The sequence below is a fragment of the Brassica napus genome, chromosome C1, assembly GCF_020379485.1.
Source record: "Brassica napus cultivar Da-Ae chromosome C1, Da-Ae, whole genome shotgun sequence".
In the NCBI taxonomy this organism is placed as follows: domain Eukaryota; kingdom Viridiplantae; phylum Streptophyta; class Magnoliopsida; order Brassicales; family Brassicaceae; genus Brassica; species Brassica napus.
Genome location: NC_063444.1, coordinates 5445051 through 5468137, shown reverse-complemented (window position 1 = coordinate 5468137; position 23087 = coordinate 5445051). Strand labels below are relative to the sequence as shown.

At 34.7% G+C, this 23087-nt stretch overlaps 3 protein-coding genes across 3 annotated transcripts; all 3 read right to left on the bottom strand.

The window, feature by feature from the left end:
• Positions 1-2031: 2031 nt before the first annotated feature.
• Positions 2032-3644, bottom strand: LOC106402187 (venom phosphodiesterase 2). Its single transcript, XM_013842871.3, has one exon. The coding sequence runs from the start codon at positions 3539-3541 to the stop codon at positions 2192-2194; it is 1350 nt and encodes a 449-aa protein (XP_013698325.1). The 5' UTR covers positions 3542-3644; the 3' UTR covers positions 2032-2191.
• Positions 3645-14696: 11052 nt separating this feature from the next.
• LOC106357526 lies at positions 14697-19101 on the bottom strand. The gene is made up of 5 exons (XM_013797191.3): positions 16392-19101; positions 15761-16292; positions 15589-15688; positions 15112-15501; positions 14697-15032 (listed from the first exon to the last, which is right to left on the bottom strand). The coding sequence occupies exons 1-5, from the start codon at positions 18511-18513 to the stop codon at positions 14826-14828; spliced, it is 3351 nt and encodes a 1116-aa protein (XP_013652645.3). The 5' UTR covers positions 18514-19101; the 3' UTR covers positions 14697-14825.
• Positions 19102-19386: 285 nt separating this feature from the next.
• Positions 19387-20278, bottom strand: LOC106398305. The gene is made up of 5 exons (XM_048743587.1): positions 20210-20278; positions 20017-20082; positions 19809-19925; positions 19646-19720; positions 19387-19521 (listed from the first exon to the last, which is right to left on the bottom strand). The coding sequence occupies exons 1-5, from the start codon at positions 20276-20278 to the stop codon at positions 19387-19389; spliced, it is 462 nt and encodes a 153-aa protein (XP_048599544.1).
• Positions 20279-23087: the final 2809 nt, after the last annotated feature.

Here is a 23087-nt window from a genome sequence, read left to right as displayed (position 1 = left end):
AAATCAAAGCCATGTACCAACCAATTCATTAGTTAACAAACCATGTCTCTTAAAAGAAAGAAGAGTTTCGTGTAAATGAGAAGAGGTGAAAGAAAAGTAGAAAAAATGATAGCGTTAAGAGTTAAGAGAAAGGACGAAAGAGAACTAGTAAATGAGATGAAAAAGTAGACAGAAATCTGACACAAGATAGAGAGCTATGGGTAGAGCTGACACGAGCAGCGCCCCTGTTCCTGAACGCGCTAAGCGCTAATCGTACGGTCGGATTAGGCCTACCGCCTAAAGAAAAAATCGGGGATTAATTGAAAATTACGCAGGACGGAATTTTTAGATTGTTTACTACTATGTTATAAAACATGTCAATCTTTAATTGTGTATAACATTAATACATTTTCATATTTAAGATTGTATAAAACACACAAATAGAATATATAAACTTAATATAGTGTAATTTTCATCAAAATTATTGATATAAATGATATTTATAAAATTTTAGATCAAATAAATAAATAAAAATATTAAAAATAAAATAAAAAATAAAAAAATAATTAAAAAAATAGATTAGGCGGTCGCCTAGGCGGCTAGGCGATCATTTAGACGGTCTAGGCGGAGAAAATCGGATATCCGATTTTTTTAACTGATTTGACATAAATCGGAGCGGAAGAATGACGCGTAACGCCCAAACGGCCGTCTGGGCGCTACGCAGCCGATTTTTATAACATGGCTAGCAGCTGTAGGTCTACATAGCTGGCAGGGGCAAAATCGTCAACAAAAACATGTTCCAAAAATTAAGGTATATAGCAAGATATATGAGTGTTTGGGTGTAACCACGCCAATTTCTCCAAAAACAATACAGAAATTGCACTCTATACCCAACAAAAAACCTAACTTTGCTAAGTGACCAAAAACACACACTTTTTCTCTCCCATTTCTCTTCCTTTTTCTCTCTAATTTTTTTCTACAAAACTAAATTTTCTTTTCTTTTAGTTATTACACTAATAAGCACAAAACAGTAAAGGAAGATAAAATTGTAATGTATCTAAAGTGCAAGAAGTTTTGGCCCAAATCTATATTCCCTTTGCTTTTTAATATTAGATGTAATCCCTAAAATATACAAAGAATAAAAAACGTACTTTTTATAATAAAAAATCATTAAAAGTATTAAAAATGATTTAACTAATCATAAAAGGATTATCAAATATAATTGATCAACCAGTTTTCAATAAAATCAAAGTTAACTTTAAAATTTCAAAAACATATTATATTTTAAACACACAATAAACCTTTTAAACATCATATAATATGAAATAAATAGAGTATTTTCTTTGGTCGTGGACAATAGCCGGTGGTCACTAGATCTCTTTCCAAGCCTGCTGAAACTCATAGGACAAAAGATTTTACCAGTAAAGATAACAACTCTGGATTAAAACTGTAAATTGCACATATATTTTGTTACTTCTAAAATTTTGTCATATATAACACGTGACTATATTTTGTTTTGGTTATTTTGGAAGTTCTGGACCTGGGACGACTACACCTATTCAAATTTCATAATGGGAATCAAATTCGTATCCTCCTAGAGATCTGCATTTTCAACCACTACTCGATTTCACGTGGTTATGTACTACCTTTCGACACATTACCAAGAAAATGATTAAAAACTTAGATATTTATGAACTTTTATGGCCGCAGATAATGTATAAACTTTTATATAGACAAAATGATTATAAAAATAAATACTCCTTTATTTCACTTTATTTGTGGTTTTAGACTTATGCACACGGATTAAGAAAACGTTTAATTTTGCACATTTTCAAAATAAAAATATCATTATCCATACACCTAAACATATTTCAACCAATAAAAAATAAACAGAAAAATCTTATTAATAATTGTTACATTGAAATTATAAAACGACAATTATTTTAAAACGAAAATTTTCCACCAGAACGATATTTAAATAGAAATGGAGGGAGTAGGAACACATTAGGTAATGGCTACGATATATTCATTGGCTAATTTATCAGCATAGGGTTCAGTTTTGAAAACATTTATTCATTTATTACTCGCTTCCACATGCAATACAGAAAGAAAAAAAGATAAGACGCTGGGAAACGTAGATTAATTAACCAATAGAAAAACATAATCATCAGCTAATTATTATTCATGCTCATGAGCAAAGGGCTTTGAAGCTTCACTCAACCTCCACTGTTTCGCCAAAGGGCGAGAGAATGTTTCTAGTGAACAAAGAAGAACCATTGTTCGAAGCTGGTCGGAGTCCAAGAATCTCAGCAACAACATTGTAGATTTGAACATTCTCGAACGATGGCACTTTCTTCCCTTTCCTAAACCTAGGACCATGTCCCATAAAGATAGATCTCATGGAGAAGTATGCGTTGTCGTATCCATGATCTCCGTAACACTCGTGAACGCCTGTTCTGTTCTGTCTAACCACGAGACCTTCTCCGACCATTCCTATGATCGGCGGAATCCTAGAACTATCGGAATAATGCAGCCTTTTCGGCAACTTCTCCTTCAAGTAAACCTTCAAAAACTCTCCGTTCTCTACCTTCCCTGAGCTCAAGGCTTCGTTCATCTTAGCCACGAGCTCTGCGTTCTTCTCTCCTGGATTCTTCACATCTTCCCCCCAGCGTGGGTTCATCGCTAGCACGGGGCTATAAGCATTGATCCAATCCGCAGGGATCTTGACCCAATCTGCTAAATCTTCAATGTAAATTGTTTTTAGGTCACAGTTAGTAACCATTCCGTGATCACCAAGCAAGATCACATGAACCTCGTCGAAGATCTCCCTATTCTTCAGCCCCTGGATGATCCTACCGATCATTTTATCGATCGTCGCAACCGCCTTTGTAACCCTAGGATCATCAGGACCATAGCTGTGTCCCGCTCCGTCAGGCTCATTGAAGTACAGCATCATCAAGTCAGGGATGTCTTCCTCAGGGAGATCGAATTGGTTCAAGATCGTATCGACCCTTTCTTCGAATGGAACCGAAAGGTTGAAATGTGGACACAACCCTTTAGGGCAAGTCCAAGAATCTTTGGGAACCTCAGAGCCTGGCCAAAAGTAAGCCAGAGCCTTGCGACCTTGGTTTGTTGCGGTTACCCACAACGGCTCACCTAACCACCATTTCGGGTCTAGGCCTTTGTTGAACACTTCTCCGGATATCGGATCAGTGAACTTGTTCATGATGATACCGTGGTAAGCAGGGTAGAGTCCAGTTGCGATCGCGTAATGGTTTGGGAATGTCATGGTGGGGAAAACCGGGATTAAACCGAGTTTGGCTTCGGTTCCTTCGGATATGAGAAGGTCGATGTTTGGTGTGTCGGTTTTAAACTGGTAACCGAACCGGAAACCATCGCTAGAAATCATTAAAACCACCGGTTTGTTGAGTTTCTTGAAGGGCCAGGGACGCCAGGTTTTGGACGAAGGAGTATCTAAACCATTGGTCGTGGCAGCTACAATGAGAAGACTAAGAAGGGTGAGAGATAGCTTGAGGGATAGAACATGATTGAATTTTGCCATTGGAAAGATTGTTTGTGATGTGGTTCTTGCAGCTCATGCTATCTATTTATAGAGTGAGCAACAAAAATTCGTTTATTTTGTTTTTTGTTTAGAAAATAATGCTAAATTGCGTTTGAAGGCTTGAAGCGTCGCCATTTAATAATTTGATAATTTCTTAGTTAGGTATATACAAATAAAAGTAGACGTAGACCTATGTGGCGTTCCACCGCAGAAAGGACACCTATATATATATATACAGATACACACTTCAAAAGTTTTTTACGCCAAAAGGCAGTCTATGAGTTTTTATAACACAAATCACTTTCTGCTACTTGACAGTTTATGAATGAAAAAACTTAAATTACCCTTAAATAAAACGTAACCATAAATTACTATTTAGTTAGACTGTTGTGATTTTGGTTGGATTTTGAAAATTAAAAATATGTGGTAGGCCCGACAAGAGATAAACCTTGCTTTGATAATTATCGGATGTGTAGATTTTTTTTTTTTTACTTTTGGGAACTTTTGCCGAGGGGAGAAAGAGAAAGTGAGAAGTCTAAGAGGAAGCGACGACGATTCTGTGGAAAACAAAAAGAAAGATGTCGACGAGGTGGAGTCGGCGGGGAAAGAGAAAGCAGACGGTGAGGTTTTAGTTGTTGTTGTTATGTTGGTGGATCTACAATGGAGAATGCAATTAACTTTTTAAAAAAAATTATGTACCTGAGTTTTCAATAAACAATTGTGCCAGAAAGTCGCGGCAAGACCCAGATGCTTCCATGTTATTGGCCTAGGATTACAAACCAGGAGCTGCAACTATTATCTGGACAGTATCCTCATATGTATGTTAACAACATTGTCTTTCTAGTTTTTTATTGTGTTTTTGCAATATTGTCCTATGCTAAAGAGTCCTTGACTGTTTATTCTCTAAGCTCGTATTTCAAAATACTAACACTCTTTGAATAACTGAGAAGGTCACTTTGAGAAGTTTTGATTTTTTTTTTTAATTTCTTGTTGTTTTCTTTTAGTTTCTTGTTGTTTTAATTCAGAAGTCAGATGCAGCTTATTGGAAATAATCATTTTGTTCTTAAATATATTAATATGTATTTATTTAGTCTTTTAATCTTCAGGATTTTGCTTGAATCTAATACTTTCCTAATATGGTTCTTATTGATAATAATGATGGACTTGAGTTTTCAGCAAACAATTGTGTTTAACGTTTAGTTTGCGTTTTTCCATAGTCCCAATGATGTAGAAAACGTATATGTGAGCTAAAGTCATGTGGATACCTATAGATGTACATATGGACACTATGAGTACAAAATGTACATGTGTACACTATGAGGCAAATGTACACATGGACATCATACCAAACGTTCTTGTAGAAAATTTACAAAGGAGACCTGTTTAGATGGTTAAGAAACCGTTAACTATAGCCGGTCCAAGAATTCACTAATGTCATGATCCCTGTGAATGTAGCAATCATTTTGAAACGAGTCATCTCAACCTTTGAATTTCCCAAGCAATGAAAAGTTAAAAAAAGAAGCTAAATGACATTTTGTTAAAACACCACAAAAACAGAAAATTGACCATGAAATGTCTGCTTGTAACTATTTCGGAAGCGAACAACAATGTACACTGAAAAAGGTAATGTATTAAAATTACGTGTACACATGTACAATGGTTTTGATGTACACATTGATCAGCAACACTTGGTAGGTTGTCTACAAGAGCCGGTCTATAGACTCGGATGATTCTCAATATTCCCCATCAACAGGCCATAGGGAGAAAGAAATCTTCTCTTCTACATGTTCATGTGGAGTTAATATGTATTTATTTAGTTTTTTTAATCTTCTGTTACTTTTCTAATATGGTTCTTATTGATAATAATGGTGGACCTGAGTTTTCAGCAAACAATTGTGCCTAACGTTTAGTTTGTGTTTTCCCATAGTCCTGATGATGTAGTATATGATTATAATCAATTTGAGTGCTAAGAATCAAGAATATACAAGTGAAATGAGTTTTGGTGTTATTCAACATACGTTCGAAGACAAGTTCGAATTCAAAAATGCATCAGTGTTCTGTTTAGAAAGCGTACATGTGAACCAAAGTCATGTGAATACCTATAGATGTACACATGTACACTATGAGGAAAAATGTAGACATGTACACTATGAGGCAAATGTACACATGGACATCCTACTAAACGTTTTTGTAGAAACTTTACAAATGAGTCTTGTTTAGATGGTTAAGAAACTGTTAACTATGTATGGTAGAAGAATTCACTAATGCTATAATCCCTATGAATGTAACAATCATTTTAAAACAAGGCATCTCAAGCTTTGAAATTCCCATGATATATGGTTCTTATTGATAATCATGGTGGACCTGATTATCAAACATTTGTGCCTAACGTTTAGTTTGTGTTTTCCCATAAACCCCAATGATGTAATATACTATTATTATCAATTTTAATGCTAAGAATCAAGAATATACATGTGAAATGAGTTTTATGTTATTCAACATATGTTCGAAGACAAGTCAGAACTCAATAATGCATGTGTCAACTGTTTAGAAAGCGTACATGTGAACTAAAGTCATGTGGATACCTATAGATTTACACATGGACACTATGAGGAAGAATATACACATGTTGGCAAATGTACACGTGGATATCCTACTGAACGTTGTTGTAGAAAATTTACAAAAGAGTCTCGTTTAGATTGTTAAGAAACCGTTAACTATAGTCAGTCCAATAATTCACTAATGTCATGATCCATGTGAAGTAACAATCATTTTAAAACGAGTCATCTCAAACTTTGAACTTCCTATGCAATTAAAAGTTTTTAAAAAGGAGAAGCTAAATGACATTTTGTTGGAACACCACAAAAACAAAAAATTGACCATGAAGTGTCCACTTGTAATTGTTTCTGAATCGAACAACAATGTGCACTGAAAAAGGTAATATATTAAAATTATGTGTACACATGTACAATGGTTTTGATGTACACATTGATCAGTAACACTTGGCGGGTTGTCTACATGAGCCGATATGTAGACTTGGATGATTCTCAATATTCCCCATCAACATGCCATAGGGAGATATGAATCTTCGCTTCTTCATGTTCCTGTGGAATTAACTAAATGGAAATAACAAAGGGAACAATATCAATCTTTGTTCATACGCATGTCAACAACTTCTCTACCAATCCACGAAAACAAAACAAAAAATCTCTATAATACACATATTTTTACAGACCAATTTGAAAAATCTCAAGAGTATCCAAACTTCTAACTTCCTTTCCACCTTAGCGACAATAACAAAATCTCATCTTTATAAGGCTTACAGCTTTTTCTAAAGGTTGATGAAGAACGATTGGTTCAAAGTTAGAACAATGATTGGTTCAAAGTTGTAAGCTTTGACTATATGGAATACGATTTGATTGCTAAGACTGACATTTTGTAGAAAAGAATCAGACTTTCAAGGAAACTTACAATGGGAAAAGAGATAGTTCTTACCATATCAACTGCGGAAGCATCAGAAGGATGGAGAGTAGTGGAGGAATATGGTGATAATTTGAGAAGCCGGCGAAGGGTTTCTTAACTGCGGTTAAAAGGTGGGGGGTTGGATCCGACACAGAAAGCTATGTTATTGATGATTGATGTGGAGTAGATTCATTGTAGACCCAAAAAAAAAAAATCACTCACTTTGCTTAGAGAGATCAATAGAAAGAGAGGATTTTGAATCTTATTCTAGGGTATAACAATTGACCCACTCCAGCGAAAATAGTGGGGGAGACGCCGGTGAAGAAAGGAAACGATGAGGAATGTCCATTACAATTTTCAGAAGAAATAAGACGACAAAAAGGAGATGATGAATGTGGCTGAGTAAATCTGAATCGTTAAAGGTTAAAGTACAAAAGCAAATCCAATGGTCAGGAAATGAAACAGAGATAAGTTTTGTCAAAAGTGTTTGATTTAATTTGGACCGTTGAGTGGAAAGAGAGATGTGTGGTGGAGGTTAATTCTCGCTAATATAATAGTTTGGTTAGTCAGCTGGTTAGTTACGAAGTGACTAATTTGTTTAGGAAGAAGATAAGTAGTTAGAAAAAAGTGTCTTGGTAGCTAAATGTGGCCCATTGTGTTAATAGAAACTTGGAAATTACCCTTGAGTGTAATATTTTGAAGAAAAGACAATCTTCATTGACACTATGTCTATTTTTTAAACATATAATATTAATAATTTTTTTTATCACATTAGCGATTTTTCGAACCCTTGATTGTAACTAATGGTGGCAACATACTTATTAATATTTTTTTAAAAAATTTAACATGGGTTAAAGCCTAAACTATCTTGAAGTGGAATCCACTGATAGATTTCTTCTTTCTGAATATTCAAATGGGCATGAAGCATGATTTGATATCCGCGTGATCACACGTTAAAGTAATCTCGTTAAAGTAATCTGATTAGCAACGGATTCGAACTCAGCTCCTTTAGGGATGCTGAAATGCCACGTATTAACCTATCGCTAAGGCGTGGTTGAATCATTAATCATCTTTTTAACCAAAAAACACTAAATTATTGAACTAAACCAAACTTTTTAACTAAAACTGACATGTTGCTAAAAAAAACAAAAACTGACATATAAATGTATTGTTATAAAGATTTGCATCTGAATTACGTTTGTTATAGCTAGGAATATAAGAAAATCTTTTTTACTGGGTCAAAATAAACATTAACCGCAAATTTGGAGTTTTAATTAATTTTCAAAATATGAGGAAAAAAAATTGTACCCAAGAAAATATAACAGAGTGACAGTTGTAATGAGTTTACACTTTACAGTAAAAACAAGTGCCTTTAATAAATTGAGATGATAGCAGAGGGCGGTGGCAGAGGGCGTATGGCAGTTACATTATTAGTTATCACGACAAGAACGTTACTATCATCTGCATGGTCCACATGTGGGGAGAGCCATTGATACCTGATCTAACGGTCTTGATTTAATCACGTGTTTTATCCCGTGAAACTATCCTGTCGTGGTGGGCTCTTCTTCGAAAAATTGGCTAATTCATACACGAACAGAGGACCGCGGTTCCGATCATTACGCACACTGAGTACCTGTGCAAATTCATACACGAACACATGATTAATTCAAATTTCATACATAAACAATCATATTATGGCTAATACATACTTTGACCATGATTATGTTAGTCAAAAAGTTGCAGTGGTTTAGGTAAATGTAACGGATGCTTACGTAGAATTATGATATAATGATGTGTTAATATAATATATTTTTCTTAAAAATCGTCTTCCCTAAACGACGTCGTTTTGCTCTCTTCATTTAGAAAAAAAAAACTTTCTCTTTTGCATACATGGCAATTGAACCTGGGTTCTATTTGAAACTCATCCGAAAGACAAACCACTGGGCCACATAAGTTAATTTATATATACTCTCGTAGTCTTTTTATATCTATAATCATCTGTTATTCTAATATTTCAATCTTCTTCCTCTTTTTTTTTTTTTGAAAAGGATCTTCTTCCTCTTGTTTCTCTGTTTATTTCATTCAATTTCTTTCTCTCGTTTTTTCTTAATAATCTAGATATCTTCTTCTCATGGTCGAGGAGGATAGGTTTACACCGTCATCATGACTAAAGTTATTTCAGATTTGTCTCCTAAACCATAATTATATTTGATTTGGTTTTGAATTGGGTATTGATTGCTTAATCTCGTCACATTAAAAAAATGATAACTTTTATAAGGATGAGCTTAATCGTTTCTGTAACTGGTCGAGGAGGATAGGTTTTATGTAATTAGATTTATACAGATATGGAAAGAAGAGAAGGCGAAGATGAAACAGCAAAGCAAAATATACATTACGAATGAAACCATAGATACAACTTTCACTAGTTCTTTTTTGGCGTAGTGGTTCTGCTTATGTGGTTTTACTCATCCAACATGGGTTCAACTCTCCCACAAGCATAATCCATTATATATTTTTTTCAAAATTAAAAGACTAAAACGACGCCGTTTTGATTTTCACCCGATTTAAGTCATGTCATCGCTACATCATCTTTAGTTAACAGTCAACTAACATTTAACAAAAAAATTCACGGTCAAAGTATGTATAAGCCTTAATGTGATTGTTTGTATATGAAATTTGAATTACTCATGTGTTCATGTATGAATTTGTACAGGTACTCAGTGTGTATACTGATCGGGACCGCGGTCATTGTTGATGTATGAATTGGCCGATTTTCCGCTCTTCTTCCGACTGGTGATTGGCTGTGTTTGATACGTGACCAAAATGTTGATAAGCCCAAGTGAACTACTCATTTACTCAACAAGCGTTAGAGATTTGCAAGAGCCTAAAAAATAACATTTAAAGTGTAACCTAAGGGATGTATCCAGTTACAAATGAGTTGGGTTTATCTAAAAGTTTAGATAAGTTAATAAAACTTATTATAATTCTCTTTTAACTTCCAAAAAAAAAAATTCAAACCATATACAGTAGTTGTATATAGCTTAATTAGGGCCGGTCCGCCCTACGGGCGGAAAGTTATAATAAAAATTATTTTATATTAATTTATAAAGTATTTAAAAATTATTATAAATAAAAAATATTATAAAAAACAAATAATGAAAAAATTATGAGATCATAATAATAAATATTTTTGTTTTGAATTATAACGACAATAAATAGCATTATATTTTTAATATTTATTTTAGTTTCAAATGTTTAGTTTTATAATATATAGTAATCATTATTTATTATTATATAAATGTGCACATTACAATATATATATATATATATATATATATATATATATGATAAAGAAAATGACATAGAAGAATTATTGTCAAAGAATAGTTATTTTTATGAACATAAATTCTCTAATATGTTTTATCGAAGTGTTTTAACAAAAAAATTGAATTGTCTAGACTATTTTTATTTCCTAATAACAAATTTCGTAACACATGGATTATATACCTGAATTTTTCAAACTTATATAAAATATATGTAATACTTGCATTGTATATTATATTTAATTTAATTCTAAATTTTGAATAGTCTGTTGGTTTGACTTTGTTTTTCGAGTGGGTTAAGTTGATCCATAATTATTGTTTTTTTTTGTCTTTTTCATTTGTTTCATAATGATCGTCTTTTTATGAAAATAAAAACCTATCGAGTTCACTACTATTTACGTAAAATGTGCTAGTTTGAATCGTCAAAAGCAGACTCAACATAACAAAAAGTTCATTATGAATGTAATGAATTGTTTTTTTATATAAATTTGGAATTAATTTAACCCTGAAGTAATTTTATAATTTCATTTGCTCTGAACTTGATCCCTTTGACATACTCGATCAAGATTCGCTGCTGGTATGAACCTCCTTCCTGGTAGGGCCATCAACATTACAATGGTTAAGTGTGAGGAATTTTAAAAACCGGATCAAACAATTGTATTATCATCTGGTTTAAACCCAAATTAAACCCGATTCGCGTATTAGACTTTCTTTCACATTGTTGTGTTTTTTTATTATATGTGTAGAGAGACATTACATAAAACAAAGTTTATGTTACTTACAGTCACTACAAGAAAACTGCGCGATACCGATGGACAAATCCGTCATAATCTCGTCGGGAAAGCCGCATACCGATGGAATACCGACGACAAATGTCCGTCGGTATCATCTCGTCGGTATACTGATATTCGTCGGAAATTTGTCGGTAAATACCGACGAACATATTTCGTCGGCAAATACCGACGAACGCATTCCGTCGGTTTTTATCTAAAATTTCCGACGATGCGTATCCGTCGGTATTTATAGAGAATACCGACGAAGAGAATCCGTCGGAATTTCAGAACATACCGACGAAAACAGTCCGTCGGTAACTGAAAATAAAACCGACGACTTTATTCCGTCGGAATATCATGAAAATACCGATGGATCTTATTCGTCGGAAAAATGTAGACATTCCGACGGATAACTCTATCCGTCGGTATTCCTTTTTTAATTAAAAAAACAATTTTATAATTCTTAATTTAATTTCAGGAAAAAATTGATAATTTAGAATTTAAAAACATTATACATATATAAATTCAACATTATTATACATTAAAGTTATAAAAAGTAATAAAAAGTTTTTGAAAATTAAAAAACAACTAAAAGTCTTCACCGAATCGGGTCCTAAACTTCTGCAACAAGGTCTGGGTGAGAACATTGTTTTCCTCCATAGTCGTTCGGTTTTGCTGCAGCTCAACCCGGATTTCAGCATTGTCCTGCTTCAGGAATTCAATCTCCGTATCCTTGGTCTTAATCTGCTCCATAAGCTCATCAACGAGTGGATAGTGAGCTGAAGAAGAAGAAGAAGCCCCTCCGGTCGAACGAGCCAATCCAACATAACGGCCTTTTTCTTTGGAACAGCCTGAATGAGAAATAACAAATACATATCACACACATACGCACGCACACACACATATCACACATACTTAGCAAAAAGAAATTAGAATGTACCTCGAGAACAAGGTTGTTGAGTTGCTCTACGGTTAAGGAGTTGGAAGATGCAGAATCGCCTTCTTCACACATAGAAGCTTGAGTCGCGAGGAGATCCACTTTTCGATTTTCCACGACCTGGATTACGCCCTTAATAAGTCCATCCTGAATCTCCCCAGTCTTCTTGTTGGTATAGGCGTTCTTCATCAGGGTAAAATCATCTACGGGAACTCCACCGTTTTCCTTCATCTAAAAACAATATATTTAGTATCACATATTTAAAAATGAATAAGAAAATCAGATTAGAAACTTACTAGCTGAAGTGCTCGGGTCTGTAAACTTGTTGCCCCTAAGTTGTGGACAAACATCCCTTTCCCGCCACGCCCGCTACACCGATTTTGCGAGTTGATTGTCGACAAAGACTTTGTCTCATCTTTCGTCCAATGAGCACACAAATCCCGCCAAACGTCTGGGTTGATGTGCTTCGGGACCTCGCCAACATCGAATTTTTGCTTCCACTCATTGATCCGCTTGGTGTAGTGCGAAGCTGCTTTGCGGCGGAAAACAATTTTCACTTGTTCTGTAATCCCTGATTCCCAAGTGAACTCTTGCTGCAAAATAAATACAAATTTTTTTTTAGAAAGTTACAATTGTAGAATTTTTTTTTATAATATTAAAAATTGACAACGTATACCGCAAATTGCCGAAACCAAAGTTCTTGATCTTCGTCAGGCATGTCATAGAAAGTTGGATAACCACGCTTTAGCATCGTGTACTCCATCCTAAGAAGGCTGTTGGTGATACCATTGCCAGACAAATCAAACCTACGAAATAAAACCAAACACAATTAAATGTAAAAGATGAATATAAAATGAAAGAACCTTTTAAAACAAATACTTACCAAGTGGTGTTTGGGACAATAAGATAATTTGGATCAAGGCGCTGAAGCGATTCTCGGCCAGGTTGCCTAACTAACTCCGCAACAGTCATCGTAGTAGGCAATCCTCCTCCTCTTGAACTTTGAGAAGGGCCGGAAGCTACAGAAGGGGGGGTGCAGGCTGCTAGAGGGGTGGGGGCTGCTGGAGGAGTGGTAGCTGCAACTGGGCTACTAGCGGGTGACGTACTCTGAGTACTCTGAGTCACTGAAGAAGTACTCCGGCGAGAACGACGTCTAAGTATAAGAGGAGGTGGTTCATCCCTACAAAAAAGAACATTAGTAAGCTTTTTTATTAATTAGAAACGTTTTATAATTAAAATATTTTTATAATAATTAAAATGTGTTTTATAATTTATTTAACGAATTTTTATAATGAAAAAAAATATTTTTTATACCATATGCTGATTTTTTATAAATAAAAACGATTTTTATATAATTAAAAACATTTTATTAAAAAAAAAACTTTATAACTTCAATAACTTCAAAATCTATAACTTCAATCACACAAATCCTAAATCAAAACTTCAATCCCGGCCCTAAACTAACTTCCAAATCCCTAATCAATCTCAAAATCACATAAACCCTAAAACTAACATTGTAACCTTTAAAATCCCATGAGCAAAGTTAAAGGAATTGAAAATCTTACATGACTGGGTGAAAGAGGAGGTCGAATTTGGGGGATTTAGCCGGAAATCGCGAGGGAGGAGGAGGGAATCGCCGGAAATCGCGAGGGAGGAGGAGGGGTTGGGGGGAGAGAGAGAGAAAAAGGGGAAGAAATGAGGAAAAAGAAGAGATTTTCTCTTATGTATTCATTTAACAAACTGACGGATTACCGACGGGTTTTTTCCGTCGGTATTTAATATACCCGTCGGAAATCCGTCGGTTTTTTAATATTGGCGGTTCGCTGAAATTTTGCGCGGTACAGCTTCACCTGGGTAATTTTCTAAATACGACGACCATTTCCGTCTGTTCTTCGTCGGTATAGTTAATTCCGTCAGTTATTTGTCGGAATATTCCGACGAGATACCGACGGATTACGGTTTAGAGTTTACACAGGGTGTCGAAATTATTTATATTTGTTATACGACTTTCAAAAACCGATATATTATGTTATATAATCATAAAACATTCTCAAAAAATGTTATAAATTTATTTGAGTGTTACAACTTCTGAGAACTGGCACAAGCCAACTTAAAAGTGTATGATGTTGTTCGAACGGTTTTGATTGAATGATTATATATATGTCATGTTCAAAGTTTTAAAACTGTGAGAATACAATGGGTAGATTTGTTGTCTGATGTTATATATGATATTTAATACAACTGTAAAAAAAACATACCTGTAAGAAACCGAAACTCTAAATGGATAATGTCCGTCGGTATTCCGTCGATATTTACCGACGCATTTCCGACGAACCCTTAGAATTTGAGGTTTTGTCGGTATTCCGTCGGTATTTACCGACAGAATACCGACGAATCCCTAGAATTTGAGGGGTTCGTCGGGATTCCGTCGGTATTTACCGACGCATTTCCGACAAAACCCTCAAATTCTAAGGGTTCGTCGGAAATGCGTCGGTAAATACCGACGGAATACCGACGGACATTATCAATTTCGAGTTTCAGTTTGATTTTTGTTTTACAAATCTCACCATTGTATTCTCACAGTTTTAAAACTTTGAACATGACATATATATAACCATTCAATCAAAACCGTATATAATCAATCAATCAAAACCGTTAGATTTTGAAATCAACAAATCTAATTTATTTTTTTAATTTTAAAGTATACAACGTTTCAAACCCATAATTTGTTTTTAGAAGAAATCTACAATGTTTAAAAGTAATTTGCATATACATTCATAAAAGAGTATCTACTCTGCATCTGAGGAATTATCTGATGATGAACATGATGAATCTGAATCGTCTTCGTCAAACTCTCCAATCTCGCCGTCCTCTTCGGTTAATTGTTGTTGTAGTGGATCAAATACTCCTTGTACTCGGCTTCTGGGATTTATTGACATGACAACGATCCAAGGATCGTTCCTTTGCCTAATCCGCGGATAACGAATATAGCAAACCTGAAAAATTATAAATTATATAAGTCAAAGTAATTATATATGATTACTTCCGATGGAAAATATATTTCAACATACATACCTGGTCAGCTTGTGAAGCAAGAATGAATGGATCGTAAAAATCCAGTCGTCGTCGCGAATGTACAGATGTAACACCGAATGCGTCAGTGCTTACTCCGCGACCAACAACGTTGTCGTACCACTCACAGTTGAAGACAATACATCTCATGCCAATCATTCCCGGGTACTGAATTTCCAAAATCTCGCGTACGTTACCGTAGTACACATCGTCTCCGGATGACGAAGAAACCCCACAATCAACTGTTCTCCTTACAGTATTTTCCTTAAGAACTCTGAATGCATATCCTCGAGTGCAATATCTCGGATATGACTTCGCAACAAACTTTGGACCACAAACTATCTCACGTAACCAATCTTTAGGTGGGTGCCCAGTAGCTAAACAATGGCTTACCTATAAAAACAAAAAAAAATGTTTTCTTTCATTAAAAGATAATAAGTAAAATGATTAGTTACCACTAATTACTGAGTAGACACTTACATAATCAGAAAGCCATGTTGCAAAGTTGTTTTGCTTGAGTTGTTCGAGTTGTTCTTCGGTCGCATCCGGGTACTTTAAGCGCATCTCTGCCAAGTAAATACTGTAAAAAACACAAAATGTTAGATATGTGTCAAAAATATTGCAAATAATTCATAGTTTTAAATCTATGTACCTCTCATATTCAAGAATGTCTTCGCAGTTTGTAAGCAAATATGTGTGCAAATGAGCATGCTCAGCCACTGTAAGTATCCGGTCCGTTGACTTTCCACTATGTCGTCCAATTTGTGTAAACATGTTTGGCACATAAACATAATAAGTTGCCCTTTCACCTCTATCATCATGCCGTGCAGGTCTTCGACTTTTTGTTCGAATTTCTGATGGAAAGTAGTATTCAGCAAAGTTTGAGGTTTCCTCATTGATGCACTGAGACACTATTGATCCCTCCACCTTGCTTAAATTCTTGACCTTCTTCTTCAGATGAAACATAAACCGTTCGTACAAATACATCCACCTGTACTGCACGGGACCACCGAGTGCTGCTTCTCTCGCAAGATGAATAGCAAGATGCTCCATAACATAAAAAAATGATGGAAGAAATATCTTCTCGAGGTTGCAAAGGATCACCGGTATTTTAACTTCCAAATTGCGAATACCATCTGATGTGAGTGATCTCGAGCATAAATCACGGAAGAAAGCACTTATCCCTACATACACGAAGAAAACAAATTCCATAAGCATATATATATATATAAGCATTAAAAATAATATGACAATTAATTTAACTATGTTAAATTTTAAAGTACCTGCGATTGCTTCGTGGACATTTCGTGGCAATAGTGCGGAAAACGCAAAAGGAAGGAGGCGCTGCATCATTACATGACAATCATGGCTCTTCAAGCCAGTAAACTTCCCTTCACTTTTGTCAACACAAGTACGCAAACTTGATGCATAACCGTCTGGAAATTTAACACTGTGTGTTATCCAATCAAAAAACTCTTCTTTTGCAGTTGCATCCAGTCGATATATGGGAATAGGACCTTTACCGTGCTCATCAACATGAAGTTCGGGACGAGCACAAATATCAACCAAATCCAGTCTTGACTTCAAGTTATCCTTCGTCTTGCCTTGGACATCAAGGATGGTGTTCATCAAATTGTCGAAAAAGTTCTTCTCAATATGCATGACATCTAAACAGTGCCGCAACAAATGAGTCTCCCAATAGGGCAAATCCCAGAAGATACTTTTCTTATGCCAATTATGATTTTCCCCTACACCATAAATCGGTTCATGTCCATTTCCACCCACGTCTGGCGTTCTATCTGCACCAAAATCTCTTAATTGTTCCTTCAACTTTTTGCCACTTACTTCTTCAGGTGGACTGTCAAACACCCTCTTGTTCTTTGTAAACAATGTCTTACTCTTACGATATGGATGATCGTGTGGTAGAAATCTCCTGTGACAGTCAAACCAACACGTTTTCCGACCATTTTTTAGTTGGAAAGCATCTGTGTTGTCTTGGCAATAAGGACATGATAGCCTCCCATGCGTGGTCCATCCAGATAACATACCATATGCTGGAAAATCACTTATTGTCCACATAAGTACTGCTCGCATCTGAAAATTCTCTTTCCGCGAAACATCGTATGTATGAACACCGTGCTCCCATAATAATTGCAGCTCATATATCAATGGCTGAAGAAACACATCCAGTGATCTCTTAGGATGATCTGGCCCGGGAACGAGAATTGAGAGGAACAAAAACTCTCGTCGCATACACAAATGTGGTGGTAAGTTGTAAGGTGTCAAGATTACCGGCCACAATGAATATTGTCTTCCATGCTTTCCAAATGGGCTGAAACCATCTGTGCATAATGCAAGATACACATTTCTTACCTCAGATGCAAATTCTGGATATGTTGATTGAAAATGCTTCCACGCCTCTGCATCGGAAGGATGTGTTATCTCACCATTTGTTAAGTGCTCTGCATGCCATCTCATTGGTTCTGCTGTTCGTTCAGACTGATATAACCTCTTTAATCTTTCAGTCAACGGCAAATACCACATTCGTTTGTATGGCACCGGAACTCTTCCACTCGTATCCTGATAACGAGGTTTCCGACAGAATTTACAATTCTCCCTGTTCTCATCTGCTCTCCAGTAAATCATGCAGTTATCGATGCATACATCTATCACCTGATATGGTAAGCCAAGACCAGCGACCAATTTTTGTACCTCATAATATGAGCCAGGTGCAAGATTATCTTCAGGTAGAACATCTCTAACAAAATCTGCAATCGCATCCACACATTCTTCAGCCAAATTATAGTCAGTCTTTAGCGCCATCAATCGACTTGCGGATGATAAAGGTGAATGCCCATCTTTACATCCTTGATACAATGGCTGCTTAGCTGCATCTAACATTTCAAAAAATCTTCTCGCTTCTAGATTGGGTTGTTCTCGTTCTCCTTCCTCTTCACATGGGAAATTTTCTAAATTGGGTTGTTCTTGTCTATCTCCTTCCTCTTCACCCGACGGTAAATTTTCTCCATATGCATCATATACCATCTGAACAGTCCCTACCCCAAAATCTACATTTGTGGTTGGTTCATCTAACCTATCGGCAGTTTGAGGTTCGCTACTACTACCATACTCAAATCTTTCTCCATGAAGATACCAAATCTTATAACCACGTGTAAATCCTTTCAAATATAAATGACTCCATACTTCCATTTTTTTGACACGGATATTATTCTTACAAGTAGAACATGGACATAATAAATACTTACTTGTTCTTGCTTCCGGTTGACTTTGAACCACCCCCATGAATTCTTGAATACCACGTGCGTATTCCTTCGTAAGTAAATTTGTATTTGGATCCATATGAGGTTGATCTAACCAAGAACGGAAATTATAAGGAGTACCCATAATTTATATTGTTTTGTTATGATTTGAATGAATGAAGGAGAGGTCGTATTTATAATGAATCTGGAAAACTTCCCGACGGAAAATATTCGTCGGTATTCCGTCGGGAATAATAACGGCTAAATTAACGTACAAAACCCGTCGGTGTTCCGTCGGTAATTTAAACGGATACTAACGGCTACATAATTCGTCGGTATTTCGTCGGGAAGTGCAACGGCTGCAAATTCGTCGGTATTCCATCGGGAAGTGAAACGGCTGTTCAATCCGTCGGTATTCCGTCGGAATATACCGACGGAATTCTGACCGAATTCCAAAATTGTCGGTACTGCGTCGGTATTTCGTCGGTATGTGTCAATTTTTTGGAACGGTCATATTTTTGTCAGTTTTTTGTCGGTTTTCTGTCGGGATCGTATGACCAAATACCGACGAAAGTATTCTGTCAGTATTTTCCGACGCAGTTCCGACGAATTTGCCGAAATAGATTTCCGACAAGTTTTCGTCGGAATTCCGTTGGAAAATCCTGACCGATTTTTTTCGGTCGGTTTTTCCGTCGGTATTGTCCGTGTTTTCTTGTAGTGAGTTCGAATCAGCGTGCGCTCAATTCGTTTCTTTATAACAGCAGAAAGCTCATCAGTCGTTACTTCACCTTTCCTGAGTGTTAACCTTCTAAGAAAAAACTTGTTCCATTGTTCCTCAGGAGCTGGAAAGACATAATAAACCAAATGTGAACTTTTTTGCGTCGACTGACTACATGGAAAATAAAGTTGCATAAAGAGACCTTTGATAAGAGTTTCCAGAAAATGCTTTGCCTTTACAACTTCGTTCCCTGTGATCGGATGCAAACGTGATGAGATTATGTTTGTGGATAATGGAAGCTTAGAGTGAGCGAGTGACTTGAGCACATGCACCTCTCTTTGCGTAGCTACGCTTGGAGAGGACCGTAGCAGCATAGAGTTGTAGAACTTTCTTAAGCTTAGCCGCAAGCCTTGGTTTGTCTTTATCTTCTTTTGCCTGAAAACAACCTTCAGCCTCTCATACTATCATAAAAAAATACATTGATACTCTATTAAAGGAGAGACCTTTTGAAATAAAAATCACTGTCTTACACGTGAAAACAACAATCATAACACTTTACCTGCCGTAGCTGAGCACTAACTTCTGAAAGAAACCCTTCGTCTAATTGCCCTTCTTTTTCCCGTTGTATCATTTCCTGTTAATACATTTATATCATCAGTTGCTTTGTATACAAGATGTTGAACATGTCTTTGTCAAAGGAAAGTGAACATATGTGTACACGCCTTTTCCATTTCATTGATAGCTTCAGGATCTCTTGGAGGCCATGAAATTTCTTCCACTCCTACCACAACAGGTCTTAATATCCCTTTCAGAACATCAGTAGACGACTCTATCTTCTCCTACATACATGGATACAATAAACTCTCAGTCAACTAACAAAAACTGGATATGTAAGGAAATGGAAAAATAAAAGAAAGAGAAGAAAAAAACCCAAGTCTTATTCACAACGCAGTCAACTATGGTCATCACAGTTGCAGCTAACTCTTCATAGTCCTTCTGCAAAGAGACATAAACGAAAAAAGAGAGCTTTTGAAAATCTGCTTGATGATTGAAATAATAAAGAAGAATAGAAATGTTTGCCTTGTCATCAAATAATAAATAATAAAGAAAAATAAAGATTCACCATGCAACATAGTTTAAAAGAGCACTTGCCGGATTTGAGGTCGGAGAAAAGAGCTCTGGAATTAGCCATTTCAGAATATTTATGAGATGTAAGATATAGGAAAAGGAGATGTGTTCAAGAGGAGGAATCCCACCTCTATTTATACAGATCCTGACACCGCCTCTAAGATCGAAAGGAAGCTTTGAATACACATCATGATGGAGCCAATGAATAGGATTTATGAGGAAGCCATTAACAACACCGTTTCAGGTCGTAGAAGAAGCACAGAGGTCACCGGCCGCCGCACATCGAGAAAAGACGAACTCATTTCCTTCGAAGCAGGGTATTAGGGTTAGGGGGGATCTCCTTCACGTTGGTCCAGACCCTTGCAAATTAAACAGTCCAATATCACCATATATGTCAAACGAAGCTCAAAAAGATAGATGTTAAATGAAATGATGCGTTTTGAATGCAGAGACATGTGTCGCGCAGACAGAAACTGAATTTTCAAACTGGCATCCCATGTGGCGCAAGAAAGAGGGATAAAACCCTCTTTTATATATATAGAATGGGCAAATTTCATGCATCTCGCCATCTCGCCGTCTTGGTCCAGGTGATAAAGTATTTGATGTTTCGGTCTCTACAAAGTTTTTTTTTAGTAATCGTCTCTACAAAGATTTACTTGAGCACATCGTTTCAGGCACTTACTGGGTGCAATGTAGCCCGTTTCTATAAGCAGAAATAGAAAGAGCGAGTAACCATGGTAACTGAAATATTTATAAAGACTTGATTTATTCCATTAGCATGTAAAATCATTTATATTCACGTAGCCACATATGTATTTTATTTTTGATAGGATGAAATGTAAGTATCTATTATTGACATTTATATTATTCTTAGTATCCATTTGCAAAAAAATTATACCCAACTTAGACAATAGTCTTACCATCTTGGTTTTGGTAACGCTTTGATGAAAATATATACTTGGTCATTTGTACAGATGTGTTGGATGGTGACTAAACCATCTGATCTGCTAATTATTTTTTTATTTCTTATGATAAATTCGACAAATTGTTCAAAAAGTTTTTCTTGAGTTCAAATATTCGTTCCTTTTGTTATCCAATCTGCTAAAGAGACTCTCCGAGCCTTGTGAAATTTACGGGCTCTAAATGTAGCCCAAACGAAATATAAAGCAACATTTAAAAATTTCCTCATTTTGATTTTTTTTTATTCTAGTTTACAATACATACTTAATCGGACTTGTGGAAATCATAACAAATTGATGGAACGTATTTCATTATTTGATTTATGTGATGGAAGATGATGTTAGTTTTGCGCATTTCCTTTCCATTATTAATTAGTGATCTACAAGTACCGTAGTCTGGTTTTTAGTGATATTATTTGTACTAGATTAAAACATGTGCCTTGCACAGAATGGATGTTGTGTATAAATACAATTTTATGTATTATTAGTTATTTGTGTTTTTTACTTATATTAAATTAGTGAGAGGTTAGTGACTATTACATATATAATTAAATTGGTACAAACATATAAATCAAAATAATCATTGTTATTTACAATCATTTTATGGTAAATAAATCTAAATAATAATTTTTATCTTTTATATTGTTTATAATTAAATTTAAATGATATGAACATCGATATATAGTATATTTTTTAAATATGACTATATTAAATAAAACTTTTCCTATTCTCATGGTTTTATGATCATTTATATTTTTATAACAAAAAAAATTGAAACATTGATAAAAAAAATTTCAATATGGAACTTTTAATATTTTTTATTAATTTATAATCATTTTTTTACAAATTCAATGAAATTTTGAAACTAAACTATTAAATTCTTAGTATTTGTTCAATAAAATTTTTGAAATTTAAATATTTATGCATTTTATATAATATATAATTTAATTTAAACGATACTAATATATATATATATATATATTTAATATAATATTAATTAAATAAGACATCTTACTCATATAAATTTATGAACATTTGTATCTTGTTATAAGCAAAAATTCAACCAATGATCACAAATTTTCAAAGTGAGATTTTTAAAAAGTTTATTAATTTATATTTGTTTTTAAAAATTCAAATATAACATATATAGAAAAATAAAATTTTTTGTTATTTGGTTATTTTATTATCTAATTTATTTTAATAATATTAATATAAAAAAAATGATAGAGGATGTATAAATTATTATCAAATCTTTATTATTTAAAATCATTACTTATCATATATATTTTGATCATATTAGGTAATTTCGTATGTTCTATTTAAGAAAATAATGAAGAATATTTTTGTATTAATAATTAATTATATAATTAGGTTAATGAAAAGTATACTATATGTTTAGATAGACCAACTTATTTTTTCTAAAATTTTTGAAATTGATTCTCGTGATGACACGCATAAAAACCCCTTGTATAGGTTGGAGCTATGAAGCTTTCCTTATTATCAGAGAAAGGGGAAAGGGCTAAAAAAATTTGGATTTATAGAAATTCTAAATTTGTACACGTGGAATGTGGAATGGTTCAAAAGTTATAATGTTTCTCTTTTAATATATAGGGGATATCTTATGTTTGAATCCGCGTAACGCATGTCGGAAAAATCAAGATAATGTACATTTGACCAATTAAAACTAATAAGATAATTTTGATTTGTTGGTAAATGATTGTGATTTTGTATGTTACAATTTATAGGTCTAGATCATGTGTAAATTCGTGTTACAAAAAAAAAAAAAAACATCATGTGTAAATTCACTAGTCACCATCATTAATCAGAGAATAAACTGACTTAGTGTTAAATTCATGATTATGACCATAAATCTATTTGATAGAGACTAAGGTTTAAGGTTGCAAGTAGACAGGC